The sequence below is a fragment of the Myodes glareolus genome, chromosome 10, assembly GCF_982192425.1.
Source record: "Myodes glareolus chromosome 10, mMyoGla1.1, whole genome shotgun sequence".
Taxonomy (NCBI): Eukaryota; Metazoa; Chordata; class Mammalia; order Rodentia; family Cricetidae; genus Myodes; species Myodes glareolus.
In genome coordinates, this window is record NC_142035.1 from 15,902,101 (window position 1) to 15,928,936 (window position 26,836).

At 49.0% G+C, this 26,836-nt stretch overlaps 1 protein-coding gene across 13 annotated transcripts in view; it reads right to left on the minus strand.

Annotated features, from left to right (window-relative positions):
• Tox2 (TOX high mobility group box family member 2) overlaps positions 1–26,836 on the minus strand; it is a 127,397-nt gene that overhangs the window by 66,668 nt on the left and 33,893 nt on the right. For 12 of the 13 annotated variants that reach the window (XM_085697047.2, XM_085697050.2, XM_085697052.2 and 9 more), the window contains exon 2: positions 13,999–14,064. The exons of the other annotated variant lie outside the window; for it this stretch is intronic. In XM_085697047.2, coding sequence (XP_085553173.1) covers positions 13,999–14,064 — 66 coding nt within the window. The remainder of the gene's footprint in view (positions 1–13,998; positions 14,065–26,836) is intronic. 13 annotated transcript variants of the gene reach the window in all.

Consider the following 26,836-nt stretch of genomic DNA (forward strand, 5'->3'; position numbering starts at 1 on the left):
AAGATTTGTATTGGCTTTAAAAAGAAAAGAATTTGGCTTGTGAACTTGCGTTCTCTCTTTTGTTTATTCGTTTGTGTTTTTTTGTCATTGTTATTGTCTTTTTGTTTTTTGAGACAGGGTTTCTCTGCAGCTTTGGAGCCTATCCTGGAACTCACTCTGTAGACCAGCCTTGCATCGAGATCACATAGATCCACCTGCCTCTGCCTCCTGAGTGTTGGGATTCAAGGTGTGTGCCACCACAGCCCGGCCTCTTTTAAATTCTTATTAAGTATATATATTTTGCATGCATCTCTGGGTGTGCTTTGCATACAACATGTATTCGTGTTCTTATGTGCATCGGAGTATGCCTGTGTGATGCCACAAAATCATCTTCAATCCATCTTTCACCTTATTCAGTGGGGCAGGATCTCTCAATCTGTAACCGGAGACTGCTCGCTTGTTTCCTGGCCGCCCAGCCCTGAATAATCACACAGACACTATATTAATTACAACACTGTTTGGCCTATGAGTCAGGCATATTTATAGATAGCTCTTACATCTTAAATGAACCCATTTCTACTAATTTATATTTTACCACGAGGTTCATGGTTTGTTACCTCTTGCTTTCTGAGCTGCTACATGGCGTCTTTCTCCTTCTGCCGCTACATGGTGTCTCCTTGACTCTGCCTACTCTCTCTATATATCTCTGTTCGAATTTCTCGCCTGACTTTACTCTACTTAGCAATTGACCGAAACAGCTTTATTCATTATTCAATAAAAGCAACACATTTACAGAAGGACATCCCACATCATCAGTCAAAGCCAGAACTCAGCGATATGGCTTGTCTTACTAGGCAGCTTGCCTTGGGAATTCCCAGTCTCTACCTTCTGGGGATAGAATTATAGGTGGGACACAATGCCCACCTAGCATTTATGTGGGTTCTGGGGACCTGAAATCTAGTCTTCTTGCTTGCATGTCAAACACTGAGCCATCTCTCCAGACCTGTTTGTGAGAGTATGTTACGCCTGACACTTGGCAAGTGTTCTACCATCCAGCCCTGTCTCCAGACCTCTTTCCCTTTTTTTTTCTGTCTTGAGACAAGATCTCACTTAATTGCGCACATTAGCCTAGAGCTTGTATTCTTAATGACCATGTAGTTTTGCCTCTTTATAAACAGAGGACTTGGGCTTTCTTGTGCACGCTCCTATGTTCCCCTGCTGTGTCTTCACAGGCAGCTTCTTCTCTTCCATTTTTAACTGCTCTATAGTGTAGGTCTGTTCTAACCCCACCTAGACACCCTTAAGCACAGGCGCTCTACCTGCCAAATAATTTAGGCAGGTAGTGCTCCCCACACCAGGCGTTTGGTCTGTACTGCCCACACAATAGAGGCCTTGCAATGGCAATGCACCCTGACTCCAGAGATGGGTGGAGAGACAACTGCAGGCTGCTGCTGGTCCCGCTACACTGTGGGCACCATGACCTGGGGTATCAATAGCATAGACTTTGCCATAGACAGACAATGGCTCAAAGTCTAGCTCCATCACATCCTGGCAGGAGAGTCCTTAATCTCACAGAGGAAGAGACACTTTCTTGGACTCACAGAATAAATTGCAGCTAGTTAGAACCGAGCTGGGTGTGGCACTGGGTACCTGCAATCCTAGCACTTGGGAGATGGAAACAGGTGAATCTGTCTTAGTTATACAATGAGCTTGAGGGTTAGCTTGGGCTACATGAGACTTTGTTGAAGGAAAGAAGGGAGGGAAGGAGGGAAGGAGGGAAGGAGGGAGGGAGGGAGACAGGATGGGAAGAAGGGTGAATGGGTAGGTTAGAGACGTATACAGAACTCTTCTTCTGTCCCAATCCAGAGTCTTCAGACTATAGCCAAACTCACCCTCTTGTGTGCTGAGTCTAGACGCACTTATTTGCACTCATTTCTACAAGTCAGCGTGTGTGCAGATGTGTAAATCCCTTCACAAACCCACGTGTGCGAAAAAATTCATCAGCACCTGAACCAGTGGATCTTGGGGTGTTTCTCTCTCTCCTCTCTCTCTCTCTCTCTCTCTCTCTCTCTCTCTCTCTCTCAGAATTAACTCAGCTCTTCCTACAGGCCATGTCCCCAAGAACTCACAGATTAGAAGGGAGATAGACATTGAGCAAACGAAGATAAGAATCTCAACAGTGTGTGTAGGAAGTACAAGTGAGTAAGTCCCGCCTCATAAGACTATTATCTTCGTTTCTTGGAAGACACTGAGGTGCTGAGACACTGATTAATTGCCCTGTGGAGGGATGCTTGTGTGTGACTGTCTATATGCACGTGTGTGTGCATGCGCTCACATTTGTGTGTGACTGTGTCTATATGCACGTGTGTGTGCATGTGCTCATATTTGTGTGTGACTGTCTATATGCACGTGTGTGTGCATGCGCTCACATTTGTGTGTGACTGTCTATATGCACGTGTGTGTGCATGTGCTCACATTTGTGTGTGATTGTCTATATGCACGTGTGTGTGATTGTGTCTATATGCACGTGTGTGTGCATGTGCTCACATTTGTGAGTGACTGTGTCTATATGCACGTGTGTGTGCATGTGCTCACATTTGTGTGTGATTGTGCCTGTATACAGTTGTGTGCGTGAGCACACCCAGCTTGGAGAAACTTCCACAGGCATCTTCAATATTCTATCAGTCAGATCCTCCAGGTCTGTAGCATCAGCTCATCACCAAACCCCATCACACACGTGTGTGCAAACTTAGAGACATCTGTGATCTGAACATGCCCTAAAACGCTGTTGATGAAGATGGAAGTACTGGCCCCAGGCTGCCCTGCCAAGCACATCCCAGGAAGCTCCCGTGTCTGCTTCCCTGGGATAAGCCATTGCTGGAGTCAAGTCAGACCTCCCAGGAAGTTACACAGACTGTACAAGGCGAGTCCAACCTGGCTCCCTACCGGGAGCATACTGTCCAAGATATAAATGACCAATCCTGGCCTTTCCCTTCCCAGTCATGGCCAGGCTCCACACATATGGACACCTCAGTCACGGCCAGACTCTACACGCAGGGACACCCCAGTCATGGCCAGGTTCTACACATAGGGACATCCCAATCATGGCCAGACTCTACACGTAGGGACACCTCAGTCATGGCCAGACTCTACATGTAGGGACACCTCAGTCATGGCCAGACTCTAACACACAGGGACACCCGAATAAGACTTGTCTTGGAGGGCAGTTTCTCTCGGAAGCATCTCGTTTCTCTCCTCCTGATAAGGACCCTGCAGCACCATGGTGGCATGGCATGGGGGTGGGTGTTACCAAACAGAACCATACTGAAGTCTTTATTCCTGCTACAAACAGAGTTTTACCTTGTTTGTCTTAAATCTACACGTCCTTCTCTCCTGGATGACCATGACAGCAAAGAGGGACGTCACTGACACCTGATGGTAGGAAGGTAGTTTGTGACAACACTCTGTGGATGTTCCAAATGAATACCCACCCCCCCAAAAAAACATACTTCACAAGCAGATGCTGTGCATAATCACAGAGACATGTGACCAAATGTAAAAGACAAGATTAGGTGACCACAGCTGTGGAAATGGTTCTGTGGGTAAAAGCTCCCCTACCACACAAGCCTGACAACTTGAGTTTGGATCCCTAGTCCCCAGGCAAATGCACACATATCTACCTGTCATACCAGCAGGCACTCTTAGGGAGATGGGAAGCAGAGACAAGACTGCAGAAGCCTGAAGGCCAGTGAGCCTGGGTTACACAGAGGCAGGGACCGTCTGTGTCACACAAGGCGAGAGGACAAAGAAGGACAACTGAAAGATGTCCCCTGGTCTCCACACATGCACCCTGACACTCACATACCCCCTCACATACACAGACATAAGCAAACACATTGACACATCACGGCACACACACACACACACACACACACACACACACGACGAAGGCAGACACCTTGAACAAGAAGGACCCGTGATAGAACACACAGCAAGGTGTTCTTTACCACGAGCCTTTGCCAGCATCCTCATGGAAGCGACCATGGCAGCATCCAAAAGACAAATGGTTGAAAGTGGGGCTCTCAGGAGAACCCAAGAAGAATGTTACCCCATGTGTCACTCGCTGATCAAGAAAATGTAGTTTGGCGTATGTACTAACATGATCTAGCAAAATCATATAAATGTCCTCCATCTAAAAGAGACGCCTGTCGGAATACAAAGTCTTGGTTGGGTGTTTCCTTTCAGTGACGCACAAGAGACCAACAGAAAAATGAGCAGACCTCCAGCAAAGAGCTCAAAACTTCGCCAAGTGTGTGTTCACGTCCCACCAGCTCAAGGGGAGAAAGACCGAGCCACCCCTGCCTCAGACCTTCAGAGCCTCTCTGTTCTTACCTATGCTCGAAGGCAGGAGTTCTCCATCTGTGGGTCACGACCCCTCTGGCAAACCGCTATCTCGAAAAATATTTACATCACTTCTCATAACAGTAGCACAATCACAGCGATGAAGTAGCAACAGTAATAATTGTATGGTTGGGGCCACCTCAATGTGAGGAACTGTGTTAAAGGGCAACAGTGTAAGGAAAGCAGAGAGCCACTGCACTAAGGGGAGCCAGACTTCACCTTTCCATCACCCTGGACAAGTCCATGGGATCTGTGTCAGAGGCAACAGACGGGATGATTTTGTTTTGTGGTCTGGCTCCTTTTGCTCAACGTGTTGGTGAGTCATGCACATTACTGTAGATTGTCGTAATCATTCAATGCCGCCGCTGCAGAACATGCCCTGGGCAGGATTCATCCCATTCTCCATCCCGTTTACCCTTGATAGATGTTTGGCTCGCTGCCAGCTTTGTGTTTTAATTTTTTGTTTGTTTGTTTGCGCCGTTTGGGGCTGAGCCCAGGGTCTCCTGCATGCTGGTTGTACTGTCTGTCAGTGTTCAGTGTTCCTCTGTCCCTTTTTAACGTGTGACATCGAGAGGACAGGACCTTCAGCTGCATTTCCTTGGAGGGCATTTAAGAGCCACTTCACGGTACAAAGCAACTTCTTCCCCGTCCCTTGCCTCTCCCACTTTCTAAGTGACAGCTACTCACAAAGACACCTTTGTCCTTCTCAGTCCAGCCCCATCTCATCTCTAAATTGCCAAGGCTGACCTTGAACTTTCAATCCTCCTGCCTCAACCACTTAAGGAGCTGGGGTTTCAAGTCTATGTCACTAAGTCTAATCAACTTTGTGCTTTTTTTTTTTTAAATGCTGCGATGGACATTCTTGATGCATCCTTCAGTGAACTTACGAATGCACTCACGATGCTGATCTGCTGGCCACAGGGCTGTATGCTCAGCTGTTGGCACTGAGAAACGGTTTTCTAAAGCGGTTGTACCAGATTGACACAGCACCGGAGGGGCACGCCAGGTCCTCCAGATTCTCATAATACAGTGCTTTCTGTTCTTTGTCCATGTGGGGGGGCAGCATTTCTCAACTTTAAAATGCCTTTCCCGGCTATGCCTCTATTGCCTCCTCCAGTAACCACTCAATGGCAGTAGCAGCAAGGATAAACTACTCAGTGATCGCTCATGACACAAATGTAACCACAGCCTACCTTGGTCTTAGCACAGTGGACAGTTGAGAGTAACACGGAGTCAAGTCTAAAAGCCCCTGAGCCTCTCCAGGCCTTCACGGTCTATTTTCTTATAGGACATGCCCATCACATGGCGCAAGGTAGACCCACCTCTCAGGCCTCCCGCTTCACCCTTCCCTATTTAGGTGGCACCCCCATCCATCCCAGCTTGGTCTAACCTCCTCTGTAGAACCCATGCCCCATTTCCCTAGCTCTCTACATCCCCAATTCACCAGTCCTGTGAGCCACCTCCTCCACATCAATCTAGATGCCCCTGGGTGTTTGTAAGTAGGACAATAGAACTAGGGCATGAAGCGAAAAGATACATTTCTACAGTCCGGGGCACTACCCTGGCTTGAGGGTCTCTGAGATGAACTTCTCTTTATCCCACACACAAGCTTTAACCCTTTAGTCACCGTGCCCGCCCTAGGGAAAACATCCAGAGAAAACAGAACAAACCTCCTACCTCCTCCACTGCTTCTCGCTTCTAAATCGCAAAGCAGCTTTATCTGAGGAGCGGGCTCCGACCAGCACACACAAGCCCGTTACCCCACATGGCTCTGTGGGTCTCTTGTCTTCTCTACAAGCTGGGCATTCACACTCCCATTTTACAGAGGTGGAAAGAGAGACTGAGAGAGGTCAAGGAATCTGGTCAAAGTCACAGGGGCAGAGCTGGGAACCACAGGTGCGTAAGGGATATATCAGGCTCCACACTTCCCAAAGGAATCTTCAGAGGGAGATGCCAGGCCTCGATGAGGCACAACCCCACTCCTGAACCTTTCTTCCCATGAGAGACTGGGCTTAGAGTGTATGGGAGGCAGGAGAATGACTGCCAGGTGCCTTTGAGACTTGTGAGCCAGGCAGAGCAGGCACTCACATGGCAGGGGGTGCTGGGCGGGGAGGGACTGCCTATCTCCAAGGGACTAAAACAGATTGGAGGCATCTTTTACTAGTTTGTGATTTTTCTAGGGACTTTTTTTTTTTTTAGCACATTTGAAAGCAAGACTAGAATCCTTCTAATTTCAATGCCTACCCTAATCTGATTTTCACTGAATAAGCAAGCCATTAGATTCCATGGGCTCATCTTTCTGAAGTTGCATCTGACTCCTGAGCTGGCCACATCTGGGGCAGATGCAGCCTCAGTTTTTCCTTCCACAGACAAAGACCCTCACTAACTCTTTCCAATCACCCTGCTTGCCATGTGCCGGATGCTGAAATATGCTCTCTGGGTGTCCGTGCATCTTATTCACTCTTCCCCACACCCCTCGGAGGGACTTCTAAGATGCAGTGGTGTCTTGGGCGAGCTGGTTAATTTCTCCACACCCACAGTCTTCATGCTAGCACCGCGACAAGCCGTGGCAGCAATAAAACGCCCTTATTGGAGCTTCAGTTGATTGACAGCCGTCTCAAAGCGACTGACCTCATCTTCAGGGCCCCTCCGAATTGGTGTGACCTAGTCAGGTAAAGAAGGACACTCGCTAGCTTTGTGGACAGACATTGTCCCTCCTGAGCACTCCTGGACAAGTGTAGCAGAGGAAAATCTCCAAGTGACGAGAGATAACATGAAAGGTTCCTCAGATACGCCTATCAGTGCTTACCCCCAGTTGTTGAAGACGGGGTTGGGGGCAGAGAGGGCTAATGACCTGCCCCAGTGCACAGGATGAGAGATACCACCTGGAGGCCAGATTCAGGCTCAAGGCCCTCCAGAAGCTAAGAGTCCAATGCTATTCTAGGTGGTCCCTACATGCGGCCATGTTTCTCTTGTTTGCGGGGTTAGCTCACACACAGCGATGAACAGATGGGTCAACCCAGGGACTCTGTGACTCTCGCCCAGCAAAAAGCTAGGCCCTACAGGGAATAGTAATTTCGAGATGGGCTGGGAGAAGGGGAGCAGCTCCATTTTCATGAACACCCTTGAAATCACATTTGCAACCCACGGCCAGCCCCTCCCTAACCCAGCGCCCACCCCCCAGTCCTCGTTATTTGCATCACATTTTGAAAGAGTGACTGTTTCCTGGGTTCAATTTCGCTCCTAATAGTTGGAAGGAAACAAACAGGAGGCTGTAAACGCTGACTGCCACGCGTGAGAAATCTCTTTATGATGGGGAGCCGCGGTGAATAGAGCGCAAGTTCCTCCCCTCAACCTGTCCTGTAACATCTTCTATCTGCACCCCTCACGGGCAGGGACCTGGAGCTTTACAATAAATGTATTTTTAGCCATCAGAATGCAAAGACTGGAGAGACGAAAGCACCAGCTCCTTCTCAGAGCCTTCCTTCAATGAATCCCAGAGACTCATGCATTTTTCTGAGCCCGTGCTTCAGAAGGATGTGTGCACATCAGCTCCCCGTGACACACACTCCATTTTCTCCCTGTACATAAAGTGGGGCTTTATTCCCTCCCTGCATTTTACTCTCCAGCTGGGAAATGACATTAAATTTCATCAGATCCGAAGCAAATCCATAGTCTTGAAGCCCCTTCCTTCCCGGCCCCTCATATTTATTCAGAATTCATGAATCATGTTCCAATAACACAGCCATAATTATTTTTAAAGTGTGATGTTTGTGGCTTCGACAGGAAATGGTTGCAAAAGGCCTTTTCTCTCCGATTGTTTGTAATCTCAGGCGTAATCGCTGTCGCTGCCTTCTCGGCACCGCAGCGGGCAAAACGCAATTTTCATTTTAAATCTGAATTGCAAGACTTCACCCCAGTTTTAATTAAAGCAATAAAAGCCATGTCATCTTTGCCCTTTGCAATGTACACAGACCTGGAAGCCAGAGTGACTAAGCGTAGAGCCTCGGATTTCAACCCTGGCGGGAGGGTCTCCTGTCTTGCCTAGTATTTTCTGGGAAGTGATTTTGCTTCCTGAGACCTCAGCCACCTAGGCTCTTCCTCACGCATTACCGCATTACCGTGCCTGAGTAACAAGGGCTGTGTGTGGAGTAAAGGGGACCTTTGACTCCAATGTCTAAACCCAGGGAAGTGCACAGCAAATATTAAATATTATCACCATCAATTTAAAAAAATATTGTGTGTGTGAATATTTTGCCTTTATGTATGTCTTTACACGACATGCCTGCTTGTTGCCCTTGTCATAAGAAGGCAAGGTCATCAATGCCCTGGAACTGGAGTTACAGATGGTTGTGAGTCACCCTGTGGGTGCTGGGACTTGAACCAGCGGTACTCTGCAAGAGCAACAAGTACTGACAACTGCTGAGCCATTCCCCTAGTGGATTTGAGTGTGTGTTGGGGGGGACAAATGCAATACCCTTTCCTGATTATTAGTGGGGAAACTGAGACCCAGCAAGACAATATAGGAACTGAATGAGGAAAACCTTGAGACCAGAGTTTTTTTTTTCCTTTTTCCCATTCTGGGCATCCTACACTGCCCCCTACTGGAAGGAGGCTTCCAATACAAAGCCACAAGGAGCGGTGCATATACTCCCTGCAATAACGTGTGAAATGTTTTCCTACAAGAACTCTGAGGGAATGTGTCATCGGACCTTGGGATTTGTTGCTGGAATGAAACGTCAAATGAGAACTTTAATGTTTCCCTTATGCATTTCCTTTCGGTAAAGTATTGGCTCGGATCTCCTTCCCTTCTCTCCATGACGATTTTGAATTGATTTCTCGTAAGTCTTTATTTCTTAAGGAAGTTCATCCTTCATCTAGGTTGTGAGCTGAAAGTACTCTTGTCCAATTTCCCACCTGCATCTTCACTCTGGCGTTCTTGTGTTACAAAAAGTCATTCTATGTTAGTTTGTGGTCTAGTTTTTCAATCTTTTTCTTCTAAAGTGTCCAGTAAAAGTGTCCCCCTGCCCAAAACCATGAAATACTTTAAAGGAGGTCTTATTGGTTCACCTATGACTTATCTCAGACATTTAAATCTTCAATTGATTTAAAATTTGCCTTTAAATTTTTTGAGACAGTTTTGTGTAGTCCAGGCTGACACTGAATTTGTTGTGCGACTGAAGATGACCTTGAACTTGTGATCCTCTCGCCGCCAGGGTCTGGGCTGCTGTGCCTAGTTTTAATTTTATCATTCTAGACAGGAAAGGGGCTGTGGATCCAACATCATTTTTCCCTAACCCTCCCTTCCTCCTTGATACACTCTGCCTGTGGCTTTTAAGACTCTGTGGAAGGACACAGAAAGACTCCATTTTAAAAGGAAGGGATGGGGCCATCATTCAGCAATCTGCTCTCCCCATTCATCTCACTTTTCAGAAGTTTCATTAACCCCCAGGGCTTTGATCCGTGGGCTGAGAATTCACAGTGTATGTGATGGCTCCAGACTTGGATGGCCATCTAACTACTTCGATGTCTCCATTGAAATGAGCCCCTCACATGTCAGATGGCCAAGACTGCTCCCATCAAGCCTGCCCTTCCCCAAGGCAGAAGACAGCATAGCCATGTGGAGCCTGTGACCAGTGGATGGAGCCGGAAGCAGTGGCAGACCAGCTGCATGCCTTTCTTCCTTCTTTCTTTCTCTGCATCTGTCATCCTCAACATCTACTAGCTTGATTCCCAAGCTCACACCCCAGACCATCTACTTGTCTGCATCTCCTCTACCTCTCCTACAGTCTAGGATCCTTCACCTGCATAATCCAGACCCTCTCTTGGGTCTCCTTGTGTCCAATCATGCTACTGAGAGATTTGGCAAACCTTGTATCATTCCTCTCAATCCATTCACCCCTTCCTCCCTCCCCGTCTCTCTCTCTCTCTCTCTCTCTCTCTCTCTCTCTCTCTCTCTCTCACACACACACACACACACACACACACACACACACACACAGAGACGTTCTTAGGAAAAACTCTTGAGAACTCTCATGTAAATCTTATTTACAGCCATAAAATTGGAAACTATCCACAGCCAGGAAGGCATCATGAGACTAGCATTTGTGGTACCTGGAAGGGACAGACATTTGCTGGGCAGGAATGTCTAGGGGCTTCCCACAGAGGAAGCAGTGTTTGTATTGACATGGAGGAGGCCAGATGCTCATCCCGTGTAACCAGGACATTATTTATGGGAATAAAACAATAGAAATAAGTCATCACTGGTTTCTCTGAACACTGGTGTTTTGCTCTTAGTTTAGATTCGCCCAAAGCCTGAGATGAGAATTCCTCTGACGAGCCTCAGGGTAGGAAAGAGCGGGAATGTCGGGAACAAGGAAGGAGTGTAGGTTGCAATATGGCCAGGATGCAGCATCCATGGGGGTTACAATGGGGATCTGCAAAGCAAGTTTATCCTTTGGAAAAATAAGTTTGGCTTTCTGACTGCCTCACTTCCTCCTAGGACCTGGCTCCCATTTGTCAGAAGTCAGTTTTCTAGCTAAGTTAGCAGTCAAAACTCATAGCAGCTTGACCTGGGTACCTTAGACTGTCAAAGAGATTCTGGCACAGTGCCAGCAGCCCCTAAGGCCCTGACTCATTTACTTCTCCCAGGATTCTAGGAGGTGAGTGCCATTCTTCCCCTTAGTAGAAACCTGACATCATTACATAAAGACATCTGGCCTGTACCAGGCACAGAGGAGCAGGGATGTGAGTTCAGGTCTTTGGGAGTTCAAGCCCTTCCCCGGTAGGCTCCCCTTCTTCCTGGAGCATGCAACCTGGACCTATAGATCCCAGCAGCTTTGGGGCTGCTCTCAGCCAGGAGAGAACTGATCTTTATCAGGCCGACTCCTAAGGATGCTGCTTGGAACATCCTAGAAGCTAGTGTTTGCTCGACAGGGCTTCCTGCTCAGATTCAGGGCCTTTGAATCCTAAGGTACCCAGGGAACCTTGCTGCTTGAGTGAACCTGGGAGGTAAACATACAGACAAGGAATAAAATGTCTTTGGCCTTTGACACCTTCATTCTCTCCATGCCCACATGGGTCCTACAGCAACTGGAATAGGACAATTCCTGCAACTGATAAGACAACACCCGTGAAAGGGGCATGTGTGTATGTATGTGTGCATGCACGTGTACATGTGTGTGTGTGTTCAAATACAGACTCCAGGGAAAACAGAGAGTACATGGCCACCTCTTGCCATTAAAAGCCAGAGGTCAGTAGGATCCCACTGAGTCTCAGCGTCCTAGAAAAGCCTGAGTTAATCCATCAGCAAGACCAGCATGAACTTTATATTCTCTGTTTCCCTCAGGGCCATTTGCAAAAAGCCTCCAGTATCTTCCAGTTCCTCTGTTCAAGAGCTAGCATCCACTTTCCGCTGCTTGGATCTATACTGCCCTGTGCCTAGCTTTGGCCAGTGGATGGAGCCGGAGTAATGATAGACCATGTCCACGCCTAGGCCTCAAGAGGTCTGGCAGCTTCTGGGCTTGCTACGCTGGGTAACCTGTTCCCAAGCTGCAGTCAGCCTCAGGCTAGTCATCTGGGGCACAATAGCTCCCAAGGAGCAGAAGTCAACCTCCCCATCAACTAGTAAGAGGCTTTTCCGGATCTTACTGCTGCTGCCCAGCTATGCCCAGCCAAACTGCCAACCAGTACAAGCCTGGACCACTACACGTGGTAGTCTTCATCACTGTATTGTGAGGTGCTTGTTTTCTCAACAAGATAGTATACTATGAGAAGTGTAGGCTGCCTCTGCAAAGCTGACAATAATAAATTTGGCTTGTGTCACTGGCTGAGCTTAAACTTACAGAATTCTAGTTATTATTTATTATTGCCGCTACTATTACTAGATGGAGTATTGCTAAACTAGGTATATGCAGTCAGTAGCTAAGCCTGGTCTCAAGTTCACTGTCTTCCAACCTCAGCCTCCCAAATGCTAGGACTCCAGGTGTGCATCATTATACCCAGCTCCTAATGTCCTATTTTAAGGTAGGTAGACCCTCTGGTGACAGCAAAAAGTTCTAGAAGAATTCTTAAGAAGCCCACCTATCCTGTTCTCCTGTTAGGGAAGGTGGAATTCGAAAGACAGATAAAAAAGGCCACCTTCACAAGTCACACCAGTGTTCCTGAACCGCTTTCTGAGTGACAGCCACAACCTTACGGAGTGCATGGCAGTTTTGCCATGGAGGTCACAGTCTTGAATGGAAACAGACAAGAGCTAAGCCATCCCACAGATATGGTAGATGACCACAGAGAGTAGCGAAGGCAGAAATTAAAACCAACTGGTGTTGTGACAAAAAATACTGGTCCTAGTTTGGAACTGGAGGTCACAAACAGCTCCCTGAGGAGGTGTTGGGTAGTTTCTGAAGTCAGAGCTCAGCTCAGCTTGCTATGAAGTTCGCTGTGGACTCGGGAACTCAGAGGTCCAGAGTAAGTCTTGATTATCTGGGATGACCGTGTTTCCAAGCTGATTCTGGACAACCAGGTATTGCATTGCGACATACCCAGGACTTGGAATTATCGCCCGCCATTCCTGCAGGCTGGCACATGCAATAACAACATAAAGACAGCTTTTCAGGGACAACATAGTGCTCATGTGGGACAGGCCAGAGAAGGGGTGGGGTGTGGCACCCCGGTATCGGCATCTCTGCAACTTGGGCTACATTATATTCCTCATTAGCAGAGTTTTCCACGGGCCACGGGCTCACATCTTTATAGCCCCCTGGGACCTGTCACAGAATGAGGCAATTATGCCTGTGAATTAAGAGGCTTTTGTTTCCTCCAGCCAGAAAATATGAACCAATCATGATGGCTGAGAGGCCAGCCAACTTCAATTGCCAAGACCAAGGTAGAAGCCAAGAGCAGGGCCAGGTTTGTCCTCCGGCTCCCCAAGGTTCCCAGTAGCTGGGAAACTCCTTGGCCCCATCTGGCATCTTTGGCTGTTACCATCCTGCAGGCTCTCCTGCCTTAGGGTGCCATTCTCCATATTGCCAGACATCAACAAGGACCCCCTCCCTGTTCACAGTCTGTAGTGAGGATGCTCATAGGTGAGAAATGTCAACTTTCGATTCTCTGTGGGAAATCTGATCCCATCTATGGCCCCAGAGGCCTGGATCACCAGAGAGGACCTTCCAGGAAGCCTCTTCCCTCTGTCCTTTGCATCAATTCCACCAGCCTCCTCAGTGGTCTGAGACAACTGATTCTGTGTGATGGGTAGAATCTGTTCTCCTGTGTGTAGACACACACTCCAGATGCTATGTAGGCGGGAGACGGCAGCACAGAGTATGGGACACCACAAATCACCGTTGTGAAATCTGCCCCTCACACAGGAAATGTGGGTGAGACACTTGGAGTGTTAAGGTCTCGGCGATGCCCACTGTAAGCCAGTGGTATTCAGGGACATCACTCACAGCTGGCACCGCAGTCCTGCCCTGACAGTCCCTCATAAGGAGCCAACTGAGAGAATAGCATTAGGCCATGTCCTACAACTCTGGCAACTGCAGCCCTCCTACCTCGATGCCAGCCACATCTTGGCTCCACCAGCCCAAGGCTCAGACCCCCTCAGGGAGGAGGGGCACTCACCTGGCTGGTTGGCAGGAGCTCTGGATTTCCGTCACTCATCCCCACGTAGGCACTGTCACCATCAAACTAGAACAAAGACAGAAGCGGCTCTCATTAAAATGCTCCTGGAGGGAAACGGGACTTGTGTCCCAAGGAGGTCAGGGGATGGTGCTGAGAGAAAGGGGGTGTGAGGGCTGCAGAAGCAGGCACTGGTGCCCAGGATGCCAACGGCCCCTGTTTTGTTCTGTGGCCCTTGGAAGCTCAGGTCAGGACCATCAATCTTACAGAGGACAAAGATGGGCAGGGCCTTCTGTTGTTGGTACTTTGCCTTCTGACACAGCAGGCTGTCTGGCCGGACCCTGAGCAGCCCGCCCCTGCAAGTATACAAATGACTCTTCTGGCCAAAATGACTGAGGCAGTCAGCTAACGTGGAATCTCATGTGCCAGGGAAGGGCCTTGGAGCCAATGACAGCCTGCCCCAGAGATGTGCACTACATCTTTCTACCCTAAGTGACTTTGTCCCCACTTCTGTCTCCTTTTAGGCTCATGGCCACAGGTGTGAGGAAGTGTAGTGGACCCTGGCAAGAGGACACAATGTGTTGGAGAATCTGCCACTTCTGGATTTGGGCAGAACTGCCTACCACGGGCAGAAGCAGCACAGGCCCCGCCGACAGTTACTGATGTGTCTCATTTTTCTGATGGAAGCACATCTTGGAATGTGACCTATATCAGAAGATAACCACTTTTGCCAGTCCCCAGAATTCCACAGTAAGAAGGCAGCATAGACAACTAGCAGAGCTTGTGGCCCAGCGAACTTTCTCTCTTTTGTATTTCAACACGGCCACATTAGTCATTGCACAAGGGTGTGAGCTTCCCTGGGGAACTAATTTGTGTGAACACAATTGTGCAGCCTCATGGCACAGAACTCTACACGCCTGTTCAAGCCCTTCCCTTAGAACTGTGTATATCAGCCTGCCCGGAGGCCGGACCTACCCCGTGGGCCCAGAGAGACAGCCTCCCCTGCTACCACCTCCTGTCTAAAGACAGCCTATGTCTTTCTAGCACGCTCTAAGGTTTACTGTGTTCACTGCTCAAACTGGATTCCCCTACCATGCCCAATGTTCCCAGGGATCCAGGACTTCATGCTGGGCATGGAGGAGAAGCTTAACCAGAGAGCTGAGACCTGTCCTAAAACAACAGCAACTAAACAGGATGCTGCCAAGTTAGTGATGCATCATAACAAGAAAACAGACTAGAAGATGTCCCCCAGCTCCTGTGTTAATAGCCATCAATTATTAAACTCTGGTTAAAAGACAGTTAGCAGGGAAAAAAATGCCTGTCTGACAAAACCCAATGTGGCGAATGAATGACCCTACCTAGCTCTGGGAGGCATGCTTTCTCTGGAAGATTTCAATGGTAAAAAGAGGACAGCATTCTTTCCTCCCTGAACATCAAGGAAACACAAAGAGTGGGCTAGTCGCTCAGCGGGGAAAAGACCACACAAGTGCCATTTGCTTGATTCGCCAGGTTTCTTCCCAATCATGCTGCAAGCTCCCTCTAAGCAGAGACCAAGGCTTTTCTAGATCCATCAACATTCAGCCCAGGGCCCTAGACACAGCGGACGCTTGAAAAGTGTGTTGGAGACTTGGGAGAGGGAAGAATTATCCAGAGTGAGCAGTGAACTATGGCCTTGGGCAGGAAGCCCTCCTGAAGTTTGACAAGGGGGTTGGGGGCAGATAAGGGGGGCAGGGCATTGGGTTCCTGTGAGGTCACCAGAGTCTCACAAATAGGCTCACCCATTCATTCATGCATCCGTCAATTCAAGCAATGTAGAGGAAAGAGCTGTCACAGGCTAGAGTAAAGCTTGCTTTGGCTTAGAGGAAGGACTTTGTTGGTGGACTGTTCCTGTAGAGCCTTGGTCTGCCTCAATTTGGGGAGTCTTGGGCACCTCACACAGTATCCTGAAGAATGCTTGGCTGAGAAGATGTGCACAAGGGCAAAGGCAGAAGGAGAGCAGCTGTCTCCCCACCTCTGTTAAAGCCATGCCCGGCAGAGAACTTGGATTCAGGAAGTGAGGTAAGGGTGATCCCCAAGGACTCAGGAGCTTCTTCTTCCTTGGCCTCCGGGAACAAAGGCCTGAGGTTTCTCCCTTGCTCCCTTCCTCATGGAGGACTCTTTTTGGTAAAAGGACAAGAACGCCAAGAAAAGAGTCACAGGCTACCCCTTCCCACAGACAGAACAGAGCCTCCTTCCTCCATGTGTATTCAGACCCAAAGACAAACACATCTCCCCCACTTCCCAGGACAAGCTGAGGGGAACAGAGAGCGTGGACATCCATGTTCCTCAGACCCAGGTTCGTGTGGACCCACGTCATACCCAGCTCAGCCCCACAGGTCTCATATCCACACACGACACAACCGATGTGCTCAGAGCACAAGCACAGGGTCCATTGTCAGACTGTGGGAAACGGGCACACACTCCTAGCGCACAGTCAGGAAAGGAGGGGCTGACAGCAGAAACACACCGCACACCTGCAGCTGTCTGCTGGAACTCACATCAGTGCGAAGGCGACATGCATTTCTTGTTCCGAGACACATTAAAAGGCGGCACGGGGGCGAAATGCTGTGCACATCTCACAGTGTATGGGTCCCTCCACCGAAAGTCGTTTTTCACACGACACAGTCCTCTGCGTGCTTTAAAATGCGCAGAAGAAACACAGGGGGACAACAGCCTAAGTATTACTCTGAAACGTCAGGACATCCTCTTCCCATTGCCTGGAATAGATTAATTTTCCCCATTTCATATTCTAATTATAATTCCTTTCCCCACTGCCATCTTCAGTCCTCATTACAGCTGGAAGATTGTTCTGCAAAAGCCAGGCCTTCATCTTCTCTCCCCAAGAGTTTTGTCATGGAAATGAGTTTTGGAATCTGAAAGAACCCACATTTTTTTGCAAATATTGAATGTGTGGGGATAACCCTTTCATGTCAGCCACCAGGGATAGGCTCACAGAGGCTTCTAAAGGGTCTGTCTCTCTCCACACTGTGTGGTCGCCTCAGGGATAGGAGCTCTTAGGCCTCTATTCCAACAGCCACCCCCAACACAAGCTTGTCATGTTCGCCCAAAGGATTGTTTTTATCTTAAAAGATATCTAACAAATAAGCACCCAAAGTGAAAAACGAGGAGCCCTGATCTAATAGAAACAGAGCCTAGCTCCATCTGTCCTACCTTAGGCAAGTTCTTTATATAGAAGCCTTGGTTTCTCCATTCTTCTGACCCACAGTCTCTGATTCATGATAGATAAAAAAATATCTCTCTCTCTCTCAGATACGTGTTATGAGATGGAGACACGTGGTAAGTGAGAAAGATGAAAGAAGGAAGAAAATAATGGACAGATTGGTGCAGGCACAAATGAATGAGGGATACACAGGTGGATCAGTAGATACAGGACAGAAAAATGATGGATGGATTGAGGCAGGGACTGATGGAGGATGGATGATGAATGGATGGATTGATAGCTAGATAGAAAAGGGATAAATGATTGAATGATGTATGCATATTTAGATGGATGGGTGGATGAATTGTGAACACATAGATAAAGGAAGAAATCAAAGAATGATGGGTAGATGGATGGATGGATTAATATATAGATAGATGGATAATAGATGGATTGGTTGATTGATCAATTAATACAAGGACCAATGAATGAATGATGGACAGGGGAACAGATAGGTGAACAATGGTTGATGGATGGATAGGTGGGTAGATGAATCATGGGTAGGAAAGTGGTGGGATGGAGGGTACATGGATGACGGATAGTATAAATTCTCACTGTCTAATGTAAATATAGTACAAGGCATAAATGTGAGTCACATGTGTGATTTGCATTTTTCTAGTAGTCGCAATGTAAGAACAGGGGAAACTCATTTTCATAATGTATTCTATTTATCCTAATATATTTATAATGTGATTTAAACATTCAATTAACATTAACCTATTAATTGTTGATTAGATGGCTCATTAGTGAGGTGAAGGAATGAAAGGATGCCTATTCATTCATTGATCCTTGTGTAATGAAAGGATGGGTAGATGGGGTTGGGATTTATGGATGGGATGGTGGAGTCAAGAGGGAGTAGTGGACCCCCACTCCAGCCCCGGAGGCCCTAGGTTGCTGGGAGATACCCAAGCATGCATCCCAGTAAGCACCACTACAATAAACAAATATGCAATGGCGAGATGGGAAAGATAGCGGAGATGGGTGAAAAAAAAAGAAGCAGAGTGGTTCATGTGCCATGGAGAGAGATGGAACTGGAGACACGTGAGAAACAGGCTGAGAGAGGACCCTGCACAGCCCCCTGCACAGCCCCTGAGTCCACGGTAATATCCAGGCCTGAGCTATGGCAAAGGGTCTGGGTCTGTGGTCCTACCGTAGTCAGAGTCTGTGTTGATGTCTGTGACCCGTGTTACCACCAAAGGCCATGCAGACGTCTGTGGTCTGGGTTGCCATCTGAGGGTATGTTGTTCTGTGCCCATGCTGTGCTGATCCCACCCTCACTGGCTGCAGGAGAGCTGACCTCACCCCTCTCTGGCCTGAGCACTCTGGAGAGCTGATCGCACTCCTCGCTGACCTGCAGCATCAGCAGTGACTTGGGCACAGGAGAGCTGGCCTGCTCTGTGGTGTGGGTGTGGGAGAGCTGGCCTCACACCTCTGGGGTGGGAAGGCCCAGCAGAGCCCAGATCCAGGGTCTTGTGTTGGTCCACCCTAACATCTACCCCATCTGTGAGCTGCCAGAGAAAAAAAGCGACTGGTCCTACAGAACCACGGCCTCGGGATCTCCATGACTCTGGGCAACAGCGGGATATCCAAGTGGTGAACAAGTATGTGGTGGAGACGAGGGAAAGACAGAGGAGCGCGTGGTACGTGCATAGCAGAACTGGAGATGCAATGGCTGAGACTCCTATGAGAGAAGGCGGAAGTTTGTAGAGGAGCAGGTCACTGCCCGAAAGGGCTACCAAGACTTCTTCAGTTTCTTTCTGAGAAAACGATTGGAATGGCAGAGAAGACAGACAAATGGGTGGTGGGGGTGGGAGTCTGGGAAGCATGGAGAGGGGTGGGTGCCTGGGAGAAACAGGCACTAAACTGCATGAGTGAATTAGCAGAGGGCTGGTGAGTCTGGTGTGTCCTCCCCACTCCGTACCTTCCCTGAACAGGAAGACTGTGTGCTCACGGCTGCAGTACACCACCACCCCTCGGGAACTCATCTTTAGCTAAGCCACCCCAAATTCCAATCGGCAGTTTCTCCCTGGCCGCTTTCCCATTTGGTCCATGGTCACTTCCAAGAAGACACCCCCACCACTGACATTATGGGCATGGACTGACTCTTTCCCCAGCAGTTGCTAATCATAACAGATGTCACTGCACCCAGGCCTAGCTCAAGATCTCTGGGCGACTCTGAACTTCTACCTACACACGCTCCCCCAGTCTGGTCACCCACGAGAGCTTTCTGCTCAGCTCTTCCACTGACCTGGCATCATTAGTCAGTCTCTTCATTCCTCAGACAAGCCCTGTTTGGTCTCTGTAAAAGTCTTGAGCCTTGTAAACAGATGCTGTCCTACATGCTACTGGCCTGGATCCTGTAAGGGCCTCTGCTGTCTCTCTCCTTGTTTTTACCTCACTGCAAGCCCACAACACTCTTCCCCATGTCTCTGCTCCCTGAATCCCAACTCTCTCTGAGTTCTGTTTCTTTGAAGGGGATCTGTCTACACACTCCACCCTAGGGTCTAGCATTAAAACTCCACACTTCTGAGTTGAGTCCAGCCCGAAAGTCTCCATCCCAGGAAGATGGGCTTTGGGCTGTGAAAGTTTTGGCGACAGTAGGGATGTTGGAATCTGGGTGCTGCTGCCTCTGTGTGCCGGCTGAGTGACCTTGAACTTCATCTCTCTTGCTCTTGCTTCCCTTACCTGTAAAACAGCCATGAGGGGCTGGGAAGGTCCGTGCGAGCGTAAGGACCAGGGGTCAGATCCGCAGAGCCAAGGTAAATGCCACACATGCTGAGATGGCAAGGAGGCCCACCCGTAACTCCAGTGTTTGGAAGGTGCAGCCAGGGCACTTCCAGAGAAAGCTGACTAGCGAGACGGGCCAAATCTGTGAGCTCTGGGCTCAAGAGACCCTAACTCAAATAATAAAACGGAGAGCGATGGAGGAAGGCTCCGTGTGCACACATAAATATGTGCCTCTGCACCTGCACAAACATATGTGCCCACATAAATTTGAGCATGTATGCACACGTGCACACACTTTTAAAAAAGCTATTATTCCTATCTCGTGACAATTATGATATCTATTATCAGACATCTGATAGCAATTGGATACCAGTGGCAGTTGATGTCTGCAATACAGTAACGCAGGGTTTAAAATGTTAATTATGTCTAACAGTTGCCTAATGACTTATCTAACTTTGTAATTATAAGCTCCTGCATATCCCTTTATCAGTCCCAATCCTCTCATCTCCCTGATGACCTTGTCTCCTCTGTCACTGAAAAGCTGAGGCCATCAGGCACGTCCCTGACTCCCCTAACCGGCCCGGCTTGCTTACATCTCACCCGTTCTGGTTTCCTTTCCTTCCACATGGAGAAGCTCAGCACTTCCGTCCAGCTCATGGTTGGTCCCTTCTCTTTGGCCCCGCACTCCTACAACTGCCCTCCCCCTACTCTTGGTCCTGGTCTAAGATCTGACTTAAGTGCTTGCCTGCCGTGTTCCAACAGCGCACTAGACACCAGGTAGGTCCCGGTGGTCAGACATGGCCCCGACTTAAGGCACCAGTCCAATGGATAAGTGCTGGCTCGTCACCTCCTGCCTTTCCCCGGCTTTGCAGATGACAGACCAGCTGGTTTCAGCCCAACTCTAAGCCATACCAGATGCCCACGACCCAGATGACAGCCCATCCTGACCCGCCAGGGACAGCTTTGGATTGACTGGCCTCTGAAAGCCAAACAGCCAATAACAGTCCTACTTGAGCAGCCTCAGGGACATAATGGGGCCACGGGGCCAGCCCAAACACGTCCTCTTCCTGACTATTTAGTCTAGGCCTCCATGCTTCCCCAAACCATACAAATACCAGCCTCAGCTTGACTTGTAGCTCCAAAATCAAGGCAGTGAGCATAACGTCTCATTGCACACTTAAGCAATGGTATATTCTTAGATGCTTGTGACAGGTCTGGGTTAGCAGAGGAAGAAAAGCAGGAAGGAGGGCTTTTCAATAGAGGTGCTGAGGCAGGGGTCATGCGTAGGAACTGGCAAGACAAAGAGAAGGAACATGACATCCAGGTTGTTGTGAGTGTGCCAGTGACCACATTCCCAGACCCAGAGCTATGCCTGGGCATCTCATTAGAATCCCCTAGAAATTTCAAGGTTGCCCCACTGTAAAGAGGAACAAGGTGAGATTCAGGGTAGTTGCGAGCTTGCCTAGCGCCAGCAAAGACTTTTAAACCTGGCCTTGATCCTGGGTACCAAAGCAGCAACTGTGAAGAAACGGCTGATCCCCTGCTCTGCACAGAGACACGGGTCAAAGATGAAGGATGCACAGCTCTCTGCTCAACCTGTCGCAAGGCACCAGGCAATGTGCCTGTGGTGATCTGAAGAGAAATGATCAAAGCGGCTTGCTACTCCTGCCAGGCCCGATGCAGCCTGTGACAACGCTCAGTCTGCACAGACGAGGTTGAGCTCAAGAGACAGTGACAGAGTGTGGCAGCTGTGATCTGGGCTCTGCTGAGAGCGTGGAGAGCCCGGTTTCACACGGAAGTCTCAGGAGACACACATGGGGAGAAAGGCCTTTGCAGATGGAGGAGAATTGGCCTAACTAAGGGAACCCTCAGACTTGAGCAAACCCAGGCCCACCGCCACATGGAGAAGGGCAATTACAGCTCATCCAGACACAGCTGCCAGACTGTCAGGGTTCAAACGCTGGGCAGGCCGCATTCTCCATCCACATGTCATGTTTACTTTTAGCCGATGACTCAGTTTTGCCTTCCTCGTCTGAAAAATGGGTATGACCACCACTGAGATTAAACAAGTCAAATCACAAGGAGTGCTTGGAACATTATCTTACAGGTCAGAGAAAGCTATCAGCCACTGCTAGCTAAACAGCTTGGTTGAATTCTGTAGAGGGGCCTTCCATTCCAGTTCTGAGGTCTTAAGTATGTCTGCCTATAGCATACAACCTGACATAAAACATGTAAGAAAGTCTGGCTATGAGGTATTTTTTTTCCTACATGATAACTTGTTTTGCTTCTTAAATGCAATCATTGATTTCGCTCCAATGATGTCTGCCTCCTGATTGGTGCCCCTGCTCTGCTGTGCACAGTTCTGGGTATCTGTTCTTATGGTACCCACCCTGGAAATCCAACACTCCAACTGAGGCCCAGAGAGGTTAGGGGTTTCACTAACGATCACATAGCCTTGATACCCAGGCTGAGTCATACGTCTAGGCTGTGCAGAACCCCCAAAACTCACTTTCTTCGGTGGTGTAGCTGCTGGTAAGTTCCCACATTCTTGTAAGTGACCCTAATTAGACTGAGCAGCTCACCAGAAGGGGGGGAAAGGCACAGAAGTAGAGAAGAAAGGGGAAGGGGTTGCAAGTACCAAAGGAGGCTATAAAAGAGTAACAGGGAGTGAACACCGTCAAATACATATGTATGCTTATGAAAATGTCATGTTAGAACTCATTAGGTATCACTAATTTATACTATTTAAAAAAAACTCAAAAATAAAAGTCACACTGGTTTCCCACCTCAATTTCACGCAAGCCGTGTGACCAAAGCAGGTGACCTCATCACCCTCCACTTCGAGTTTTCTTGGCTTATGAGGAGAGGTGAAGTCTTGAACATAGCTAGGAAACAAGGGTCTGAGAATGGCCTCAAGAGCAAGCCCACAGCCCTGGGCCACTGGAGGACCCTCCTTCCCACTGCCCACAGAAGTGGTAGCATTTGTTCTGCCAATAAAACCATCAAGAGATAGTGTGATGGCAACGGTATCGTGGCTGCCAGGCGCCAGGCTCCTCTGGAAGGTGGACCGCATCTCCACCTCACAGACAGGGACACCTAGCCCTCCCACCTGACACTGTTCACCAGCCTCCGAGAAATGCGCTTTGTCAACACCGAAGTGTTTGAGTACCAAATGCACATCGGATCTCAAAGGCACCAGGAGAGAACGAATGTCTAATACTTCGTCAATATTGTCATATTGATTACAAATAGAAATAATCCTTTAGCTGACCCGGGGTCAACCAGAAGACACAACTAAAGTTAATTTTGCCTGTCTCTTTTTATTTCCTTTGTATGTGGCTACAAGGATATTCAAAATCATATTATGTGGTTTGTCTACATTTTATTTGTTTCTGTTTTCCCAGCATTGGCGGTCAGAACCCAGAGTTTCCCACATACTGCCCAGATACTTTGCCACTAAGTTACAACCCAGCCCCATTTGCACTTTTTACTACTTGACCACGCCCATCCACTATCTGCCCCAGACCGAGCTCCGGACAGTGGAGACTCAGTATCAGCAGTAACCGAATCCAACTCTCTGTCAATATGGGGAAACAGAGGCTCATCGAGAGAGAGTTGTAGGTAAGAGGCTGACAGTCACTTATTCACTCAACAAACATCAACTGAAGACTTACGATGTGCTCTGAGTTCTAGGAGACAACAGAAAACAGAGTCAAGGACCGTGCTGCAATCCAGGGCTCTGCCTTGCTGCCATTTTACAGGATGGGGTGAGTTTGCCTGCGGGGTCTGGCCTGGCCAGGTCATCCTGGGGCCAGAGCAGGAGACTGAGCAGAGGCTCCTTTCTCCCACAGTTGGCTCGGTTACAGATCTCTCGGCCTGCAGGCGGGTGCTCCAGATCTAACCCGGAGAAGCCCCCTCCGTCAATACCACTGGTGGGTCCGACCACAGCACCTTCTTCAGCTGCAGCTGCCCAACGGGCATAGCATGGTGGCCTGGTGCTGCCTCTGGTAACTCACATATCGAGTACATTACCGCAGATTTATGGCAAAAATTATCCTCTCTCTCAGCTCCATTTAAAGCCATTTGGAGCTCGCTCCCGTCCCCGATTATAAATCTAATTGCACATTCCAAACAGACAAGCACTCATTAAGCTTTAATTATGCACATGTTGTTTTCAACAAACATTTTCATTTGGCCGCTGTGAGGGGGAATGGTGCCAAGGGGGCTGCAGGCTTGGCTGCGGCTGCAGGGGGCCAGGGATGGGAAGTAGGTCAGGGTGTGGTCAGATGCGGCTGCCTAAAGGGCAGGGCTGGGAACCCAACAGATTGGGCTTAGGAGCCTGGTGACCTTCCACCTGGCTCCTCCGTGGGAGTCCTAACATATGTGTGCTCAGCTGCTCCCAGCTGGATCTCTATGTCTCCCTGGTCCAGCCTCAGCGATGCCAGGGAGCCTCTCTGAGGATGGGAAGAAGGGAAGCTAGGGACTCCCAACCCCCACAGTGCAGTTGGTACCCTTGATCTTTGTCCCCGCCTCTTCACTCCAGACCCCCATATCACTGCTTTCAGCCTGAGGAAGGCTCCAAGTTTTTGTTGTTTCTTGGTTTCTAGACAGGGTCTTGCAGTGTAGCCCATGCTGGCCTTGAACTCACAGCAATCCTTCTGTTTCAACATTCCAGGTGCTGGGGTTTTAGGCATTCACCCCCCCCCCTCTAAATGTTCGTTAAGAGGCAACATCCCTGAAGTAGTCCTCAAAGCACTCAACCGTCTGCCCTGCCAGCCCAACCATTCAGCCTGGGCTCACACGACAAACCAATAAGTCCATGGCTCTCTTCTGCCTTAGGGCGGCTCAGGCTCCTGCCAGCACCCAGCTGGCTGCATACTGGGACTGTATCCCTGCAGCAACTCTCATTTCTTTTCACACAGCTGGTCCCTAGGCAATTTCTCTACTATCCCATTCAGAAGTCACGCCTAAGCCAGACTGACTGCCCCACCCCCAACTTCCCATATGCTGGGGAGATTTATAAGGTGAGATATCCAGTGACTTCCACCAAGGAAGAAAGGAACCCAGTAGCTCACTGAGTGACTATAGACAAGTCTTCTACTCTCTCAGTATCTTTATATGTGTCTGGAAAGGCTAAATAAACCCTGTGGGTCCCTCAGTGGCCCTTAAGTGTGTGCTTGTTCAATAGCCAAGTTCCTCCTTCCCATCTGGAGTGCTGAGGGATGGAAGAGACCTGTCCTGGCAGGACCGCCATCAGGCAGAGGTGCCTAAGCATTACACACTCAGACCCTGGAGGTCAGGGTGACAAGGACCCCAAAGCCCCTCCAAGATGTTTATGTCACATAAAAGTGAGTGAAAGAAGCATGGATTTTCAACTAGAAGACAGAGTTCCCTCAGCATCTCGGTGGCTCCCTGGAAACAGACTCTGAGGGTGGAAGCTGTAGGTGGAAGCTGACCGGGGAGCATGGCAGGGAAGCCAGGAAGAAGGAACCGCAGTGGGACACGTGCAGCCTGTCCCAAGGGGACTCTGGAACCAAGACGGTCCTGAGGAGATGTCCCAGATCAGAGAGACAAATGCTCTGGTCATGGATAGGCCAGCCAGCAGCTCTTCCTCCTTCACCCGAAACCACCGCTAGGGTGATGCCGGACTGTAAGGCACCAGGAGCATGTAAGATGATGCCTGAGTCCTATAGAACTGGACGGATCCTATGCCCACGTTAAGTAACTCACATAACATTACCATAGAGCCTGTTGCATTGACGTGCCCACATTAACTCATTGGATTCTCTGAAACCCAAAAGTTACCATGAGGATCCAGGCTGCCATTCTACATGGGAAGGATGAAGATCCAACGAGGTGAAGCAGCTTGTTCAAGACCACACAGCTAAGAAGTGGGAGATACATGGTTTGAACTCAGAGACCACGCTCCCACGACCAGGGTAAGACCCTTCTGCGCTCTTGCCCTGTCCTTCCCTGGAGACCGGCTGTGGTTAGCAGCTTAGAGCCCCGGGCTGCCAAGAACTGCCAATATTTGTGCCTGACAATGATCTATCTTTTGTGTGGTTGGGAACCAGTCCCAGAACAGATTCTTGCCAGAGACAATTAACTAAAAGCCGCAAGAGCCCTGTTGTAGGGTGGGACACTGTGGTGATGGGGGTGGGGGGTTGGGGACGGGGGTGGGGCTGAGACAATGAGCGGCAGATGATCTGGAAGATATTTTCTGCCCAGTGCTGCAAAACAAGCCCCTCAATCATTCCACAAAGAGCTGGCATTGTTGGATGGGAAATATGTCAATGACAGCGCTCAGTGTTGGATCGCAGGGTGGTTTTAAAAAGAGAGAGTCCTTTGAAATTGTAATTTGACCTAGAAAGGCTTTTCTAGGTCACCTGAACCTGCCACTTGTGCGCCTAACCCCAAAGTCAACAAAGACAAAATGCCAGGATCACTTCCCTCTATCTAGCACCAACAGAGGAGAGCATGTTTGTAAACACCGTTGGTAGATATTTAAAGCGCTGTGTTACAATCTGTCTTTGGACTGCCTGCGCGTGGAGAGGGTACTGGCTGCATCTCCAAAAGGCTGTAGACTTGGGTTCAAGTACTGGCTCTGTACTTGACTGCTGTGTAGCTAGGAGCAAGGATTTTGGTTCTCTGAACCTCAGGTTCCTCTCCTGTGAAACAGGGACGGAAGCAGGTGTGGCAGCACACAGCTGCAAATAGCATTGGAAAGCCTGGGGCAGGAGGATCCTGAGTTCAAGGTCAGCCAACGCTACTTAGTGAGGCCCAGTTACAAACTAACCTAGGGAAACAAAACGGGGCCACGTACCTGGCAGTGAGCAGCATTACACAATGCCCTAA